The following is a 13,722-nucleotide window of genomic DNA, read 5'->3' as shown; positions in this document are numbered from 1 at the left end:
ATCAATGTAGTAGATACCTCTAGTCAATTGGCAAGGCTATGAAGCCAAGTTGCCCGTGCTCTACGTAAAATGCTTGTGAATATTTGCCTTTCAACGATATCTCTGTTCCTAGTGCGTAAGGTAAGGTACATTAATTAGCACCGTTGCCCGGCGTCAGTCGAGACGGGAGCAGTGACGTCGGTCAATTAGCGGGACTGCAACCGCTACCTAACTGCGGTGGCTCTGGGGCAGGCCTGGCAGGTACAGGGGCCTTGATGGGCTCTGAAGTCTCAATTGGGTGGAGTGGCTGAAGCTTCCACCGGGGCAACAGCGAATCAGGCGGTGCACAGCAGCTGTCTTTCGCATTGAGCCTCTGTCAGTCAGACACAACCAGAACCGGCCGTGCCTTGGAGGTGTCCATACCATAAGGTACCTTACTGTGCTGCCTTGTCTTGCGTAAGGTAACCTGCCACCACCAGACCACATCCCACTTCACCTCAACTCACCAACCATCGCCCGCTCTCCGTGGTACTCCAAGGCCTCGACATCTAACTCGTTTCCCAGTCCCACGAAATCGTTACGGCCACTGGCGCATTGAGCAACCGAAACGATGGATCCCCTCGAAGAGTCGCCATGGGGCGATTCGCAACCCACCTCCGAGCCCTCGACCCAACAGCAGCCCTCCCAGAGTGAAGAGTCAACATCGTCGCAGCCCGCGGCCAAGTCAGACGCACCCAGCACGGCGTCCGCACCTCGTCCTTCACGCTCGGGACCTGTCCGCCGACTCGTATCCGCCCAGCCTACCCGCCTCGAAGCCGTCGACGATCCCCTCGGTCCTTTGGGTCCTCTCGGCGCTCCCGCCGCCGCGGACAATGGCGCCGAAGCCGGTCAGGATGCTCCGCCCGTCCCGCCGCAGAAAGAGCAGATGGTGATCCGCACCTCGATGCCCCCCCAGCAGGGCCGTCGCGCCGGTCCTTCCGACCCTCACAACATCGATGAGGACGATTACGACCGCCCGTCTGGTCCGAGGCAGCCGCCACCCGTCCAGGCTGCGCATCCTAGCCCGGTGCGGACGCATACCCAACCTAGCGTCAGCGTCGAGCAGGCTAGCAAGCCGAGCTTCCAGATCACGGTGGGAGATCCACACAAGGTTGGCGATTTGACCAGCTCGCATATCGTCTACTCGGTCAGGACCAAGGTAAGTTGAGGTTGTTCCATTGTTGAAGTGGAGATGGGAGGGGGAGCTTGGGCTAATCATCGTGGAATCGACAGACCTCCTCAAAGGCATACAAGCAGCCCGAGTTCGAGGTGAAGCGCAGATACCGCGACTTCCTGTGGCTGTACAACACTCTGCACGGAAACAACCCTGGTGTCGTCGTGCCGCCCCCGCCGGATAAGCAGGCCGTCGGTCGCTTCGAGAGTAACTTTGTCGAAGGACGTCGCGCCGCTTTGGAGAAGATGCTGAACAAGACTGCTGCGCATCCTACCCTCCAACACGATGCGGACCTGAAGCTGTTCCTTGAGAGCGAATCGTTCAACGTCGACATCAAGCACAAGGAGCGGAGGGACCCGATCCCCGGCGAGAGCAAGGGTGTCCTCGGCAGTCTAGGTATCAATGTCGGTGGCAGCAGCAAGTTTGTCGAGCAAGATGATGTAGGTGTTGCGCCGGCACTCTTGAGAGAGCTCACTACTGACAAAGGACGATAGTGGTTCCACGACCGCAAGGTTTATCTCGATGCGCTCGAGAACCAGCTCAAGGCATTGCTCAAGGCTATGGAGACAATGGTTGGTCAGCGCAAGATGATGGCCGAAGCAGCTGGAGACTTTTCGGCGTCTCTTCACGCTCTGTCTACGGTTGAACTTTCGCCCTCGCTGTCGGGTCCGTTGGATGCGCTGTCTGAGCTGCAGCTGACGATTCGCGACGTCTACGACCGCCAGGCCCAGCAGGACGTCTTGACCTTTGGCATCATCATTGAGGAGTACATTCGCCTGATTGGATCAGTCAAGCAGGCATTCAGCCAGAGGCAAAAGGCGTTCCACTCGTGGCACTCTGCCGAGTCGGAACTGCAGAAGAAGAAGGCCTCTCAGGACAAGCTCCTGCGGCAAGGCAAGAGCCAGCAGGATAGACTGAACCAGGTCAGCGCAGAGGTCGGCGACGTGGAGAGAAAGGTGCACCAGGCCAGGCTCTTGTTTGAGGATATGGGCCGACTGATGAGGGCGGAGCTGGACCGCTTTGAGAGGGAAAAGGTGGAGGACTTCAAGAGCGGTGTTGAGACCTTCTTGGAGAGCGCGGTGGAGGCACAAAAAGAGGTAAGATATCCACAGCACTGATCGAGTGGGATTGAGACTAACACGTGGCAGTTGATTGAGAAGTGGGAGACGTTCCTCATGCAATTGGACGCCGAGGACGACGAGACGGTCTTTTACCGGCCACCCGTCATCCAACCCTCGGGCAAGCCGCCCGGCAACACAGCCATTGACAGGGCTCGTGCCACCATCAACGACGACTCTGACTAGAAGCCCGAGGCACGGCGTCCGCTGATTCACTACATAATACCTACGCATCACAGCAGCGGTTTCTTCTTCGACCCCACGGCGCACTGGGACGAGTGACGAGTGAATCAAGTTTGGGCACATGTGCATTGTGGAGCCTTCCTCTTTCTTGGTTGAAGTAGTTGTTATGGTTGTTGTACATATCTGACAGTAGAAGAAACCCCATGGGGGTATAAGGGGCTCCCGTAATCCACCTCCTCCTCTGACCACGCTTTTATTCACCCTGCCGGCGAATCCCCGTGAATCTCCCTTTTTATACAATGATCCGTATCTATCCATCGTACAGGCTTCCGTACAGGCTTCTTTCCCACCAGCTAAATGCATGGATGTTGATGACTGTGGTGACAGCTCTCTGTTCTGCCACATTACGCTCATTATTTCTTTCCCTTCTTGCCTTTCTCTGGTGCCGCTACCTTCTTCGGAGGCTCCTTGGCAGCCTGCTGCGGCTGCAGCGCGGCGTACCCGCTAATCAAATCACCCATGTCGAAAATGTCGTCCTCCTCGGGGGTGGGCTGGGCAGGCGTCGCGGCCTCCTTTGCGGGAGTAGCATCCTTCTTTCCAGCGGCAGCTGATGTAGGAGAGGCGGCAGCCGCAGCAGTAGCAGCAGTGTCAAGCTCCTCCTCCGTCGGCTTCTTGGCCGCCAGATCGAACCCGCGACCGAAACGTTCACGGAAGGCGGCGAGTTTACCGGCCTCGTCGACTTCCACGTTCTTGAGGGACTTGTCGGAGGGCTGCCAGAGGGAGTGGTTGCGCGAGTCCTTTGCGGAGCGGACGAGGGGCGAGGGGGAGGTGGTGCGGACGGTGTAGGTGCTTCCGTCGGAGAGCTGGATGAGCTGGGTGAAGGTGTAGGGGCGGCGGGGGCGGGGGATGAAGGTTGCTGCGCGGGATTGTTGGGTCGGGAGGCCTATTCTCGGTGTCGACGGCGTGTTCGAGGAGGATGTGAGGGAGGGTCGGTGGGCGAGGAGGCTTGTTGGCCTGGGGAGGTGGGTTGGGAGCTTGCCCATTTTTGCGGGTTTGGGGTGAGGGACTGTCGGAGGAAGCTTCAATTGAGTCGGTGTTCGAAGAGCTGGAGATTCGCGAGGGAGCTTCGATGTCTGAGTGGTGGTGGTGGCGGTGGTGGTGGTGCGACGGGCGGAGGGGTGGAGGGAGTGCGCGTGGGAAGGAGAATTTGTGAAGCTTTTGGCGATGCTGGCTCAATTCGCTTGACACTCCTTGCCGCACCGCGCGACCTGAGGAAACCAAAATTTCGGTTGGTCGGGGCCGGGGAGTTCCGTGCGCGCGGGTTCCACAGCCAGAACTCGGCCGGGGGACTCGTCAATGTGATTTCTTATCGATAAGTGATTTTTCTGGGATTTTTTGGGGGGCCGTTTACATCACCGAGAGCTGGAGCTATTGCAAGGGGGGGTCCTCCATAACTAGGTTCCTGCGGTTCTTCGTCTCTACGACGAGAAGCAATTGCTTCACTTTTGACAAATCTCACCCCACGAACAGTACCTCCGCACAAATCACCTGCCGTGGATACCTATCTGCTGTAATTCCCCAGACACCGAGGGGATTGCGCGCGAGCTATAAACGGCGACTTCGGGCTAAGCTCCGGCGCATACAATGACCGGAGCTCGTGTGTTGGGGACCGCGCTGCGCCGCGTCGGCCGGGCAAGGACTGGAGGAGACGTCGTCCAGGGGATTCTGATTGGAAGCTGTAAGAAATTGTCACGATTCACTGTATCTGAACATGGTCACTGACGCGTCACCTCAGCTCAACACAACTGCCGAGCACATCTACAACGGCCCGCCGTCGGCCCAAACCCACCGACCTCCGAGCACCGCCGGACAATACACACGACACCACCATACCTCTCCTCTCTGCCCTCCTCGAAGCCGACGACGACGACGACGACATGGCGTGCAGAACCCCACCAACCCCCAACAACAACCCACGACCCCACCGCCGACCTCCCGGCACAACTCTGCGGCGTGATGCGAAGGCTAGCGCACTCAGTCGTCGTCGCCACGGCTACAGACCGCGCGGGACGGCCTAGAGGCATGACGATGTCGAGTTTCGTCAGCTTGAGCATGGAGCCCGTGCCGCTGGTGACGTTCAACGTCCGCACGCCGAGCCGGACGCTGGATGCGATCCATGAGGGCGGTGGGAGGTTTCACGTGCATGTTTTGGCTGAAGGCGAAGAGGGGGCGAGGGTTGCGGATTGGTTTACGAGGGGGAATGCTGCTGGTGGGGAAGGGTTGTTTGAGGGGTTGCCGAGGGGGGTGGAGGTTGTTGAGGAGGATGGGGAGGCGCCTTTGCTTGAGGGCGAGGGGGTGTTGTATGTGATCAAGTGTCGGGCTCTTGGGGAGGGGATGGTGAGGGTGAGGGATCATGTTGTTGTTGTTGGGGAGGTCGAGGGGGTTGTGAAGGGGGAGGGGGAGGGGTTTGGGCTTGTTTATGCTGATCGACGGTATCGGATGCTGGGCGAGTGTTTGGTCAAGGGGGAGGAATCGAGAAAGAGGATTGAGAGGTGAGTGTAAGGATGTTAGGTGTCGTGTATCATACCCCATGTACAGAGATTACGGATAGAGTGTATATTATGTGAGGGAAACTTCGCCCATCGAATTAAACAAGACGTTTGATATGGGATCGCTAAGGATCGGCACTCATGCGTTCGCTGACGGTGAAGTAGGCCTTGTTTTAGGATGACATTGAGTCTTGCCTAGAGCTAGATATCTCAGATGAAGAGGCCGCCTGATGAGAAATATCAAAGGAGATACTGTTCGGCCATGTGCGAGAGCTAGAAACATCATCATACACTTATTCCATGCATGCAATATTACCTATTGCGTTTGTTGTTGTATGTCCCTCTCTCCCTCCCGGCATGACCTATTGCACCGCCCACAGAATATGACTTTCTCGCATCTTATGCCCCGGTCGGAAAGTCTGGAGGAGACGTAGTCACTCGGAGTTTAAGACTCAATGGACCAGCCTATTGGCGGTGCTGGCCTTCCGTGGAGGTGGTGTAGCGCTCCGGATGATGCTTGGCGTGGAAGGTTTGGGGGCCGTAAGGCTGGTGTGCCCGCGACGAGTGGCTCGGGTACTCTTGCCAGCATCAGGCAGTATGAGGGATAGGAGAGTCCATTGAACTTCGTTCCGGGCTGCTTAGAGTAGAAATCTCAGTTGTGTAGATTTGAATACAGATTTCCGTGTTCCAATAACGTTGCTGTAAGGGCAGAATTGTCGCCAGAGTCCCGAGCTCCTAGTCAGGTAGGCGGGATGGCCGAAGTGAGCATGAACCAGCCGCACCAGTGAGTTGTGACGATGGGCAATGTGAAGAGAGGCCTCTACGATCTACGATGTTTGCATCGACTGCGGTGATGGGTTTGGGATTCATAAGTTCTATCATGAGTTTTGCATCGAGGAAGAGCAAAGTTGGAAGCGTTTGTGACATCATCCACAGATACACTGTCGACAGACCGAATTCATCACATTACATCAACAGGGACAGCTGAACTGGCGATACATTGATCAGCGACCAAGGTCGCCAAAGAACAGTAGACACATGGCCCACCCGAACAGGCCAAGACAATCACAACATCTTCATGAACAAAGACTCGACACCGCCATCGTCATCATCCCGGACGCATTTTGCAGACCGAGGCATTACGATCTCCTGGTCACCTGTTGTCGGGCACTGGGTGCTGATATTATCATAGTCGTCCAGAACCCGTCAACGCGACTTGTGGGAGCCAATGAGGCGGGGTACCAGCGGGTCTGTACGACGATGCGGCCAATGCGAGGGTGATTGTTGAGGGACTGGTCCGGGACGGGAGGAGCGTTCTCGTCGTTGCGCATTCATACGGAGCCTTGGTAGCCTCGGAATGCGCCAAAGGCCTCGGAAGAGAGGGATTGATGGGGGTCCAACCAGGCGGTGTGGTTAGGATGGTTTTGATAGCTGGCATCGTGCCACTGGAAGGTCAAAGCTTCAACGAAGCTGTGAACGGTAGGCTGGGAATAGGACCCCCGGACGAAGCAGTCGGGGGCTTCATGTATCACAAGCAGGAGAAGCTCGCTGCGTGCTTCTATTCCAGCTTGCCGGCTTGCCAGTCACTTGAACACGCCGGGGCGATGAGCACGGGGCAATCGGTGCGGTCTTTTGAGGAGCGATTGCGGTATGCTGGCTACAGTAGTATTCTTGTGACTTGCATGGTGACGATAGCGGACCAGATGGTGCCGGTGAAGTTGCAGGAGAGGTTCATCGGGGTTGTGGAGACGGAAGCGGGACGGGCTGTGGATGTTGTCCGGTATCCCGTTGACCACTACCCGGAGGTCACTAACGTTGAGACGGTGGTTGACTGCGTGGTGAGGGCTGTTGGTACCAGTGGTCCGAATTGTACTTGGGTTTGAAGATAGTGTGGTCCGCACCAAGAAGCGTAAATAGACGGGAGATAATTGGCCTCATCTTGATATGTACTGGTAGATTTTGGACAGAACAAGTTCTAGAAGCATCTCTGCCTGCGGATCCCCTGCAACGGCGGGAAACGGGGTCAGCTCAAGCAATGGTTGTAAGTGATGTCGAGAATAGACGTCGTGGAAAGAGATGGACCGTGCAGCGACCCCCCGGCCGTTGCTAATGATCTGGGCGATTCAGACGCGGGGGAGATGAGATGTGTTGGCATTTGCGTAAGGCGCCGCCGCAGACTTGAGCCAGCAGCCCAGCACCCAATTTCGGGGCAGATTTCACGAAGGGATGCGCCTCATTTTCAGCCTCGTTGATGGGTGGGACTTGCAGCAGGGGTAGGTATTCCAACGCCAGAGAGCGGGCTCCCAGGCTTGACTGACGTCGAACCATTAAACGATGGAGCAAACGGAAGACTCTAGCAAACAGTGGAAGAGTCGATTTCTGCTTGAGGATGTTGATAGGGGGATCCATCATCCGGAGGCGGTAAATATGGAGTAAAGAAGACTTAAAGTGTGGACAAACAAATACTGTTCATCCCCACATTGAAGGAGGCAATTGAAGGGAGAGTCAAAGGCAAGAAGCTGTGACCACTGGACGCTACTTGAGGTGAAGTGACGCCTTTCTCTACTTTCCGAAGGTACAGATAGATAGATAGATACCTTACACAAGGCAGACACCTTAGATACGGAGTGCACTTTAAGCTTTTCACAAGGCAGGCACTTTTGAGGGCGGTAAGGCGTCCCTTCCCAGAATGCATGGTGATTCTCTTCTTTTCCATGCTGGTCTGAGGTGGTGCTTCAAAGGCAGGCGCAGGCGGCAGGCGGCAGGCAGACGAGGAAGGCACACAAAAAAAAGGGACCCTCGTCCCACACTGTGGCCCCCGCATATGAACCAATCACAGGCCCCGCACGGTTGCTGTGGTGGCAGGGCAAGCGAATCAGAGAAGGGTCTGGAAGGCCTGGAGGTGATGGAATCGCATAGAATTCTTGAGCTGGGGGGGTGAGCGTCGCTGCCTTTCTGCTTTGGTCCAGACGGCCACCGAGACTCCAGACGCCTTTTTCTTTTTTAGCCTCCTCCTCTTCCACACGTCGTCTTGACTCTCAGACTTCTTCTTCCTCGCATCTCAACTTTTCCCTCTCTTCCTCTCCCAATTTCTCTCTTCTCTCCTACCCCAAAAAGAATCAATTCCCATTGTCGATTCGTAGCAGCGAAAGACCTGTTACATTCGTAGAGAAGCTCTTCTCAAGGTAAGCTCGCCGAAACACACCCCGCCGTCGTCCCCGGCCTGGTCTGTATGCCGTTTTGTCATCGCCAGCGTCACCCCTCACTTCTCTTTCAAGTTGCACCTGGCATTTCGCAATTCCAGCGTCAACTTGTCATTGATTGAGAGTCCATCACATTTTCACAAACTGTCTTGGAGATCCAATTTTGGCAGATCCAGAGATTGCCCTGCACAGAATTGGCGACAAGGCTCCCCTCCCCCCCCGCTCTCCTACCCCTCCACAAACCGCAGCCTCACCGCCACGCAGCCAACTTCTACAAACAACGTCTAACAAATCTTGACAGAATTACGACCGTTACGCCCTAGATACCCACATCCTCCATCACAATGTCTTCCCCGGAGACCTTCGAGTTCCAGGCTGAGATCTCTCAGCTCCTGTCGCTCATCATCAACACTGTCTACTCAAACAAGGAGATTTTCCTGCGTGAACTTGTCTCCAACGCCTCCGATGCTTTGGACAAGATCCGCTATGAGTCCCTTTCCGACCCCAGCAAGCTCGACTCGGGCAAGGACCTGAGAATCGACATCATCCCTGACAAGGAGAACAAGACCCTCACCATCCGTGATACCGGTATCGGTTTCACCAAGGCTGTAAGTAGCACCTGATACTCTGAACCCAACAGTCCTCATCAGTTGCTGACCTCCACAGGACCTCGTCAACAACCTGGGTACCATTGCCCGCTCCGGAACCAAGCAGTTCATGGAGGCCCTCACCGCCGGTGCCGATATCTCCATGATTGGTCAGTTCGGTGTTGGTTTCTACTCTGCCTACCTTGTCGCCGACAAGGTCACCGTCATCTCCAAGCACAACGATGACGAGCAGTACGTCTGGGAGTCTTCCGCCGGTGGTACCTTCTCCATCACCCCCGACACTGAGGGCGAGGCCCTTGGCCGCGGCACCAAGATCATTCTTCACCTGAAGGATGAGCAGACCGACTACCTCAACGAGGCCAAGGTCAAGGAGGTCATCAAGAAGCACTCCGAGTTCATCTCCTACCCCATCTACCTCCACGTCACCAAGGAGACCGAGAAGGAAGTACCTGATGAGGATGCCACTGAGACCACCGAGGAGGAGGGCGACGACAAGAAGCCCAAGATCGAGGAGGTCGACGACGATGAGGAGGAGAAGAAGCCCAAGACCAAGAAGGTCAAGGAGACTTCCATCGAGGAGGAGGAGCTCAACAAGCAGAAGCCCATCTGGACTCGCAACCCCCAGGACATCTCCCAAGAGGAGTACGCCTCCTTCTACAAGTCCCTCTCCAACGACTGGGAGGACCACCTTGCCGTCAAGCACTTCTCCGTTGAGGGTCAGCTCGAGTTCCGTGCTATCCTCTTCGTCCCCAAGCGCGCTCCCTTCGACCTGTTCGAGACCAAGAAGACCAAGAACAACATCAAGCTCTACGTCCGCCGTGTCTTCATCACTGACGACGCCACCGACCTCATCCCCGAGTGGCTCGGCTTCGTCAAGGGTGTTGTCGACTCTGAGGATCTTCCCCTTAACCTGTCTCGTGAGACCCTTCAGCAGAACAAGATCATGAAGGTCATCAAGAAGAACATTGTCAAGAAGGCTCTTGAGCTCTTCCAGGAGATCGCCGAGGACAAGGAGCAGTTCGACAAGTTCTACTCTGCCTTCTCCAAGAACCTCAAGCTCGGAATCCACGAGGACTCCCAGAACCGCAACATCCTCGCCAAGCTCCTCCGCTTCAACTCCACCAAGTCTGGCGATGAGCTCACCTCCCTCTCTGACTACGTCACTCGCATGCCCGAGGTCCAGAAGAACATCTACTACATCACTGGCGAGTCCATCAAGGCTGTCACCAAGTCTCCCTTCCTGGACTCTCTCAAGGACAAGAACTTCGAGGTTCTCTTCCTTGTTGACCCCATTGATGAGTACGCCATGACCCAGCTCAAGGAGTTCGAGGGCAAGAAGCTCGTCGACATCACCAAGGACTTCGAGCTTGAGGAGACTGAGGAGGAGAAGGCTGCCCGTGAGGCCCAGGAGAAGGAGTACGAGGGTCTGGCTAAGAGCCTGAAGAACGTTCTCGGCGACAAGGTCGAGAAGGTTGTCGTCTCCCAGATGCTCACCGGTGCCCCCTGCGCCATCCGCACTGGCCAGTTCGGTTGGTCCGCCAACATGGAGCGTATCATGAAGGCTCAGGCTCTCCGTGACACCTCCATGTCTTCGTACATGTCTTCCAAGAAGACCTTCGAGATCTCTCCCAAGAGCACCATCATCCAGGAGCTCAAGAAGAAGGTCGAAGTCGACGGCGAGAACGACCGCACCGTCAAGTCTATCGTCCAGCTTCTCTTCGAGACCTCTCTCTTGGTTTCTGGCTTCACCATTGATGAGCCCGCTAGCTTCGCCGAGCGCATTCACAAGCTCGTTCAGCTTGGCCTGAACATTGACGAGGAGGAGGAGAAGATCGAGGCCCCCGCCGCCGACACGTCCGCTGTCGAGACTGGTGACAGCGCCATGGAGGAGGTTGACTAAGGATCTGTGGGATGAAAAATACGGGATACCAGAGAAAAAGTTCATCGGAGTTGGACGGTTTTCGGTTTTAATTGCGGCTTCGGAATTTTCCATAATTGCCTCCCCATATTAGATGTATGGGTGTATTCTAGTTAGCCCGTCATGATCATGAGACACAGATGAGGTAGACGCTCAGAATTGGAACGTTAAGACAAACAATTTTCATGGTAGTGTGATTGATGTATTGTGTGATGTTGCTGCAATTTTTCGAACTCTTTGCACATTGAAATGTGCCGCAAGGTACGCCTGACTAAACTGTGATTGCAATGCCTCTGCCCCCCAAATCTAACGGTCACCTAAGCCTCCCGTCATTTTCGTTTCCACGGCCTCATCAACACACCCTGTGCCCATGACTTTCAGTTCGGCGACCTTCTCTTCGTCGCCTTGGAGCTGGCCCACGCCTGTGTGCGGAATATGGATGCGTGATGCGTGAAACCGTATACGAGCCCCTTTGGCTCAGTGGTAGAGCGTCGCACTCGTACTTATTCGACATGCGAAGGTCCACGGTTCAATCCCGTGAGGGGGCATCCTTTTTGGACATCAAGTCGGAATCACCTCCCTTGTTTCGATTTACGATGTCACACACCTGCAGTTCGCTAGTTTTGTCGTTGTCGGTGACCTCGAGATCTGTCTATTTTGAACTATTAGAAGAGTCCTTTTTACTGCTCACGGCGCAGTTCTCTTCAACAACTGGCTCGACATCCCTCGCCCCTGATTTTGGTCCGTCCCCCTCCTTGAAGCCTACTACCATCCCACCTCTGTCCATCTACAAATAGAACCTCACAGTACGGGATCTCAATGGACCCCTCAGTCCCATCAGGCGTCAGAATCTCCGCCTCCAGCACCCCTTCTTTGCCCTGCCCACCATCATCACCACCCTCAACCACAACAACGGCCCCGTATTCACCCCCCTTCCCATCCCACCACCCCGTCTCAGCTCTCTTCAGATCCCCCATCTGCGGCTCGAACCGCCACCGTCCCCACCCAACAACCTCAAGCCCGACAACCTTGAAGCTAAGGGCCTGCGTCGGCCCCGTAGACCAGCTGTGCGAGTGCGAAGTATACGCCGCGTCGTAGTTATATCCCCGTTGGGAGCGATAGTACAACGATCCGTTGGCGCTCATCCCCTCCACGAGCGTGATTCCCGTCATGAGCGGGGAGTCGAGCATGTAGCCCCACGTTCGGCGTATCAGTCGTAACCCACGACGGGGTTTCCGCGCGGTGAAGTGGGCGAGGACTTCGATGGAGGAGATGAAGGGAGAAATTGTATCCGGTAACTCGGGCGTAACGGGTCCGATGGCGTGCCAATTCCGTAGCAGCGCCGCGGAGACGGAGGAGGCTTGAGTAGGGGATAAAGTGAGGTTATACTGCAGAGCCAGCGCGTTGCCGTCCTGCGGGAAGAGGAGAGCTCCCGCCGCGGTCTCGTTATCGCGGTACTGCGAGGCAGAGGCGTCCCACAATACATCGTTGTACGACGTCTTCAGCTTCGCTGCCGCGGCGGCCCATGTTTCTGCTTGGTCTGCGCGGCCGTTGGAGTCTGTCGTCGTGTCGGCGGCTAGGCTTGCGAGGGAGAAGAGGGCGTGGTAGTTTAGTGCATTGAGGGCGCTGTTATACCCTCCGCCGCCGAGGCGCGCCCAGTCGTTTGTCTCGACTTGCTCCGCGAGACCTACGCTGCCGCTGGCGTCGAGGGCGCGGAGGATGTAGTCTACGCCGGCTGTGATGTTTGTCCAACGGTTTGCGACCCAGGCTTCGTCGCGGGTGAAGATTGCGTAGTTGAAGCACGCAATCAAGGTCCATGCATGATACGTATCACTCTTCGCTCCGCGCCTCCACGACCCTGTCGTCGGTCCCGCGAAGGGTAACTGCCCCGTCGAAGTGTTCTGATAGAGAAACATAGTCTCCAGCGCATAGTACACCGATTCCAGTCCAGCATCTCCGAGACCTAGATACGCCGTCGTGCCTGCGATACCCAAGTCGCCAGGCCACACCGCGCGATCCCTTTTCGCGCCATCGAGGAGCATGGGTCCCTCGACGCCGAGGGTCGCGTTGTAGGCCCAGCCTGGTTTTACTTGCGGCAGCCAGCGGGAGGTGTTGGGAGGCGCGATGTTAGTTTGGGCCGTGAAGACACCGGCGTGCCAGATGCGTGTTAGGAGGGGGTCGGAGGAGGCGTGGAAGTGGCCTTGCCAGAAGGAGGGGTTTGATTGGGAGGGGGAGTATGCTAGGTGGCAGAGGATGGAGGTTATGATGATGGGGCGGAAGGCGTGGAGGGTCAGGTATTTGAAGCCGCCGCGGAAACGTTCTGCTGGCATGGTGTAGGCGTAGGGGGTGGAGGATGAGAGGGGGATGGTGACGTTGAGGGCCTTGTCGTAGTCTTGGGAGGGTGTTGCGCCCGTGTCGTCTGAGATTGCGCGGACGAAGGAGGGGGATTCGGCGAAGGCGAGGGAGAAGTGCGGCTCTGACGAGTTACTAGACGAAAGGGGGTTGTCTTGCGACCCTGCCATCATGGAGAGGAGACCGCCGACGTAGCCAAAGTCGAGGGAGACTTGGCCTCCCGGTTGGAGGGTGAAGATGAAGCTCCCGTCATCTGCAGAGGTCGTCACGTCCGCGGGCCCGGAGACAGCGTGTATCCGTTGAGGGGGAACGGTCCGGGTGGAGGGGCTGTTAATGTATGCCTCCCATGGTCTTGTTGGGTCCGGATCCGTGATGCTGGCTGTTGAGACTAGGAGCGCGGGTGAGGAGAGGAAGAGGAGGGCGAGGCGGATGACGCGTGGTATCATCGGGGCCATGGTTGGAAGAGGGTGGGGGTTTGAGATAGATGTGCCATTGTGATGTTATCTGAACGGCGGATCTGGCTGGTTTTCTTTATTTCAACGACATCATCAGGGAGTGGACGTTTTTCTTGGCGTGCGATCCTGATCTGGTAGGTCGGA

The 13,722-nt window shown here is 56.3% G+C and overlaps 5 protein-coding genes and 1 non-coding gene across 6 annotated transcripts; 4 read left to right on the top strand and 2 right to left on the bottom strand.

Annotated features, from left to right (window-relative positions):
* Window positions 1–118: 118 nt before the first annotated feature.
* On the top strand, window positions 119–2,740 carry BDP55DRAFT_705921 (Vps5 C terminal like-domain-containing protein). Its single transcript, XM_060578048.1, has 4 exons — window positions 119–1,177; window positions 1,252–1,632; window positions 1,687–2,289; window positions 2,341–2,740. Exons 1-4 carry the CDS (start codon window positions 590–592, stop codon window positions 2,494–2,496), a joined length of 1,728 nt encoding a protein of 575 aa, XP_060426813.1. The 5' UTR covers window positions 119–589; the 3' UTR covers window positions 2,497–2,740.
* BDP55DRAFT_671852 (uncharacterized protein) lies at window positions 2,741–3,897 on the bottom strand. The gene has a single exon (XM_060575486.1). The coding sequence runs from the start codon at window positions 3,534–3,536 to the stop codon at window positions 2,907–2,909; it is 630 nt and encodes a 209-aa protein (XP_060426812.1). The 5' UTR covers window positions 3,537–3,897; the 3' UTR covers window positions 2,741–2,906.
* A 1-nt stretch (window position 3,898) lies between these two features.
* Window positions 3,899–5,241, top strand: BDP55DRAFT_587363 (flavin reductase like domain-containing protein). Its single transcript, XM_060570889.1, has 2 exons — window positions 3,899–4,231; window positions 4,289–5,241. The coding sequence occupies exons 1-2, from the start codon at window positions 4,138–4,140 to the stop codon at window positions 5,047–5,049; spliced, it is 855 nt and encodes a 284-aa protein (XP_060426811.1). The 5' UTR covers window positions 3,899–4,137; the 3' UTR covers window positions 5,050–5,241.
* Window positions 5,242–8,589: 3,348 nt separating this feature from the next.
* BDP55DRAFT_695825 (hsp90-like protein) lies at window positions 8,590–10,753 on the top strand (the record flags this gene model as incomplete). Its single annotated transcript, XM_060577514.1, has 2 exons — window positions 8,590–8,853; window positions 8,912–10,753. The coding sequence occupies 2 exons, from the start codon at window positions 8,590–8,592 to the stop codon at window positions 10,751–10,753; spliced, it is 2,106 nt and encodes a 701-aa protein (XP_060426810.1).
* A 484-nt stretch (window positions 10,754–11,237) lies between these two features.
* On the top strand, window positions 11,238–11,319 carry BDP55DRAFT_t250. The gene has a single exon. It is a non-coding gene; the product is annotated as a tRNA-Thr (tRNA).
* On the bottom strand, window positions 11,247–12,929 carry BDP55DRAFT_671843 (Six-hairpin glycosidase-like protein). Its single transcript, XM_060575485.1, has one exon. The coding sequence runs from the start codon at window positions 12,811–12,813 to the stop codon at window positions 11,476–11,478; it is 1,338 nt and encodes a 445-aa protein (XP_060426809.1). The 5' UTR covers window positions 12,814–12,929; the 3' UTR covers window positions 11,247–11,475.
* Window positions 12,930–13,722: the final 793 nt, after the last annotated feature.

Source organism: Colletotrichum godetiae, assembly GCF_030913485.1.
Source record: "Colletotrichum godetiae strain CBS 193.32 chromosome Unknown BDP55scaffold_35, whole genome shotgun sequence".
Classification (NCBI taxonomy): Eukaryota; Fungi; Ascomycota; class Sordariomycetes; order Glomerellales; family Glomerellaceae; genus Colletotrichum; species Colletotrichum godetiae.
Note: the sequence above shows the minus strand (reverse complement) of the source record. Positions and strands in the feature narration are given on the sequence as shown.

Coding starts and splice junctions, on each gene's coding strand:
- BDP55DRAFT_587363 (XM_060570889.1), top strand. CDS start 4,138: ATGACCGGAGCTCGTGTGTTGGGGACCGCGCTGCGCCGCGTCGGCCGG. Junction 4,232..4,288: donor GGGGATTCTGATTGGAAGCT/GTAAGAAATTGT, acceptor GCGTCACCTCAG/CTCAACACAACTGCCGAGCA.
- BDP55DRAFT_671843 (XM_060575485.1), bottom strand. CDS start 12,813: ATGCTCCTCGATGGCGCGAAAAGGGATCGCGCGGTGTGGCCTGGCGAC.
- BDP55DRAFT_671852 (XM_060575486.1), bottom strand. CDS start 3,536: ATGGGCAAGCTCCCAACCCACCTCCCCAGGCCAACAAGCCTCCTCGCC.
- BDP55DRAFT_705921 (XM_060578048.1), top strand. CDS start 590: ATGGATCCCCTCGAAGAGTCGCCATGGGGCGATTCGCAACCCACCTCC. Junction 1,633..1,686: donor AGTTTGTCGAGCAAGATGAT/GTAGGTGTTGCG, acceptor AAAGGACGATAG/TGGTTCCACGACCGCAAGGT. Junction 2,290..2,340: donor CGGTGGAGGCACAAAAAGAG/GTAAGATATCCA, acceptor AACACGTGGCAG/TTGATTGAGAAGTGGGAGAC.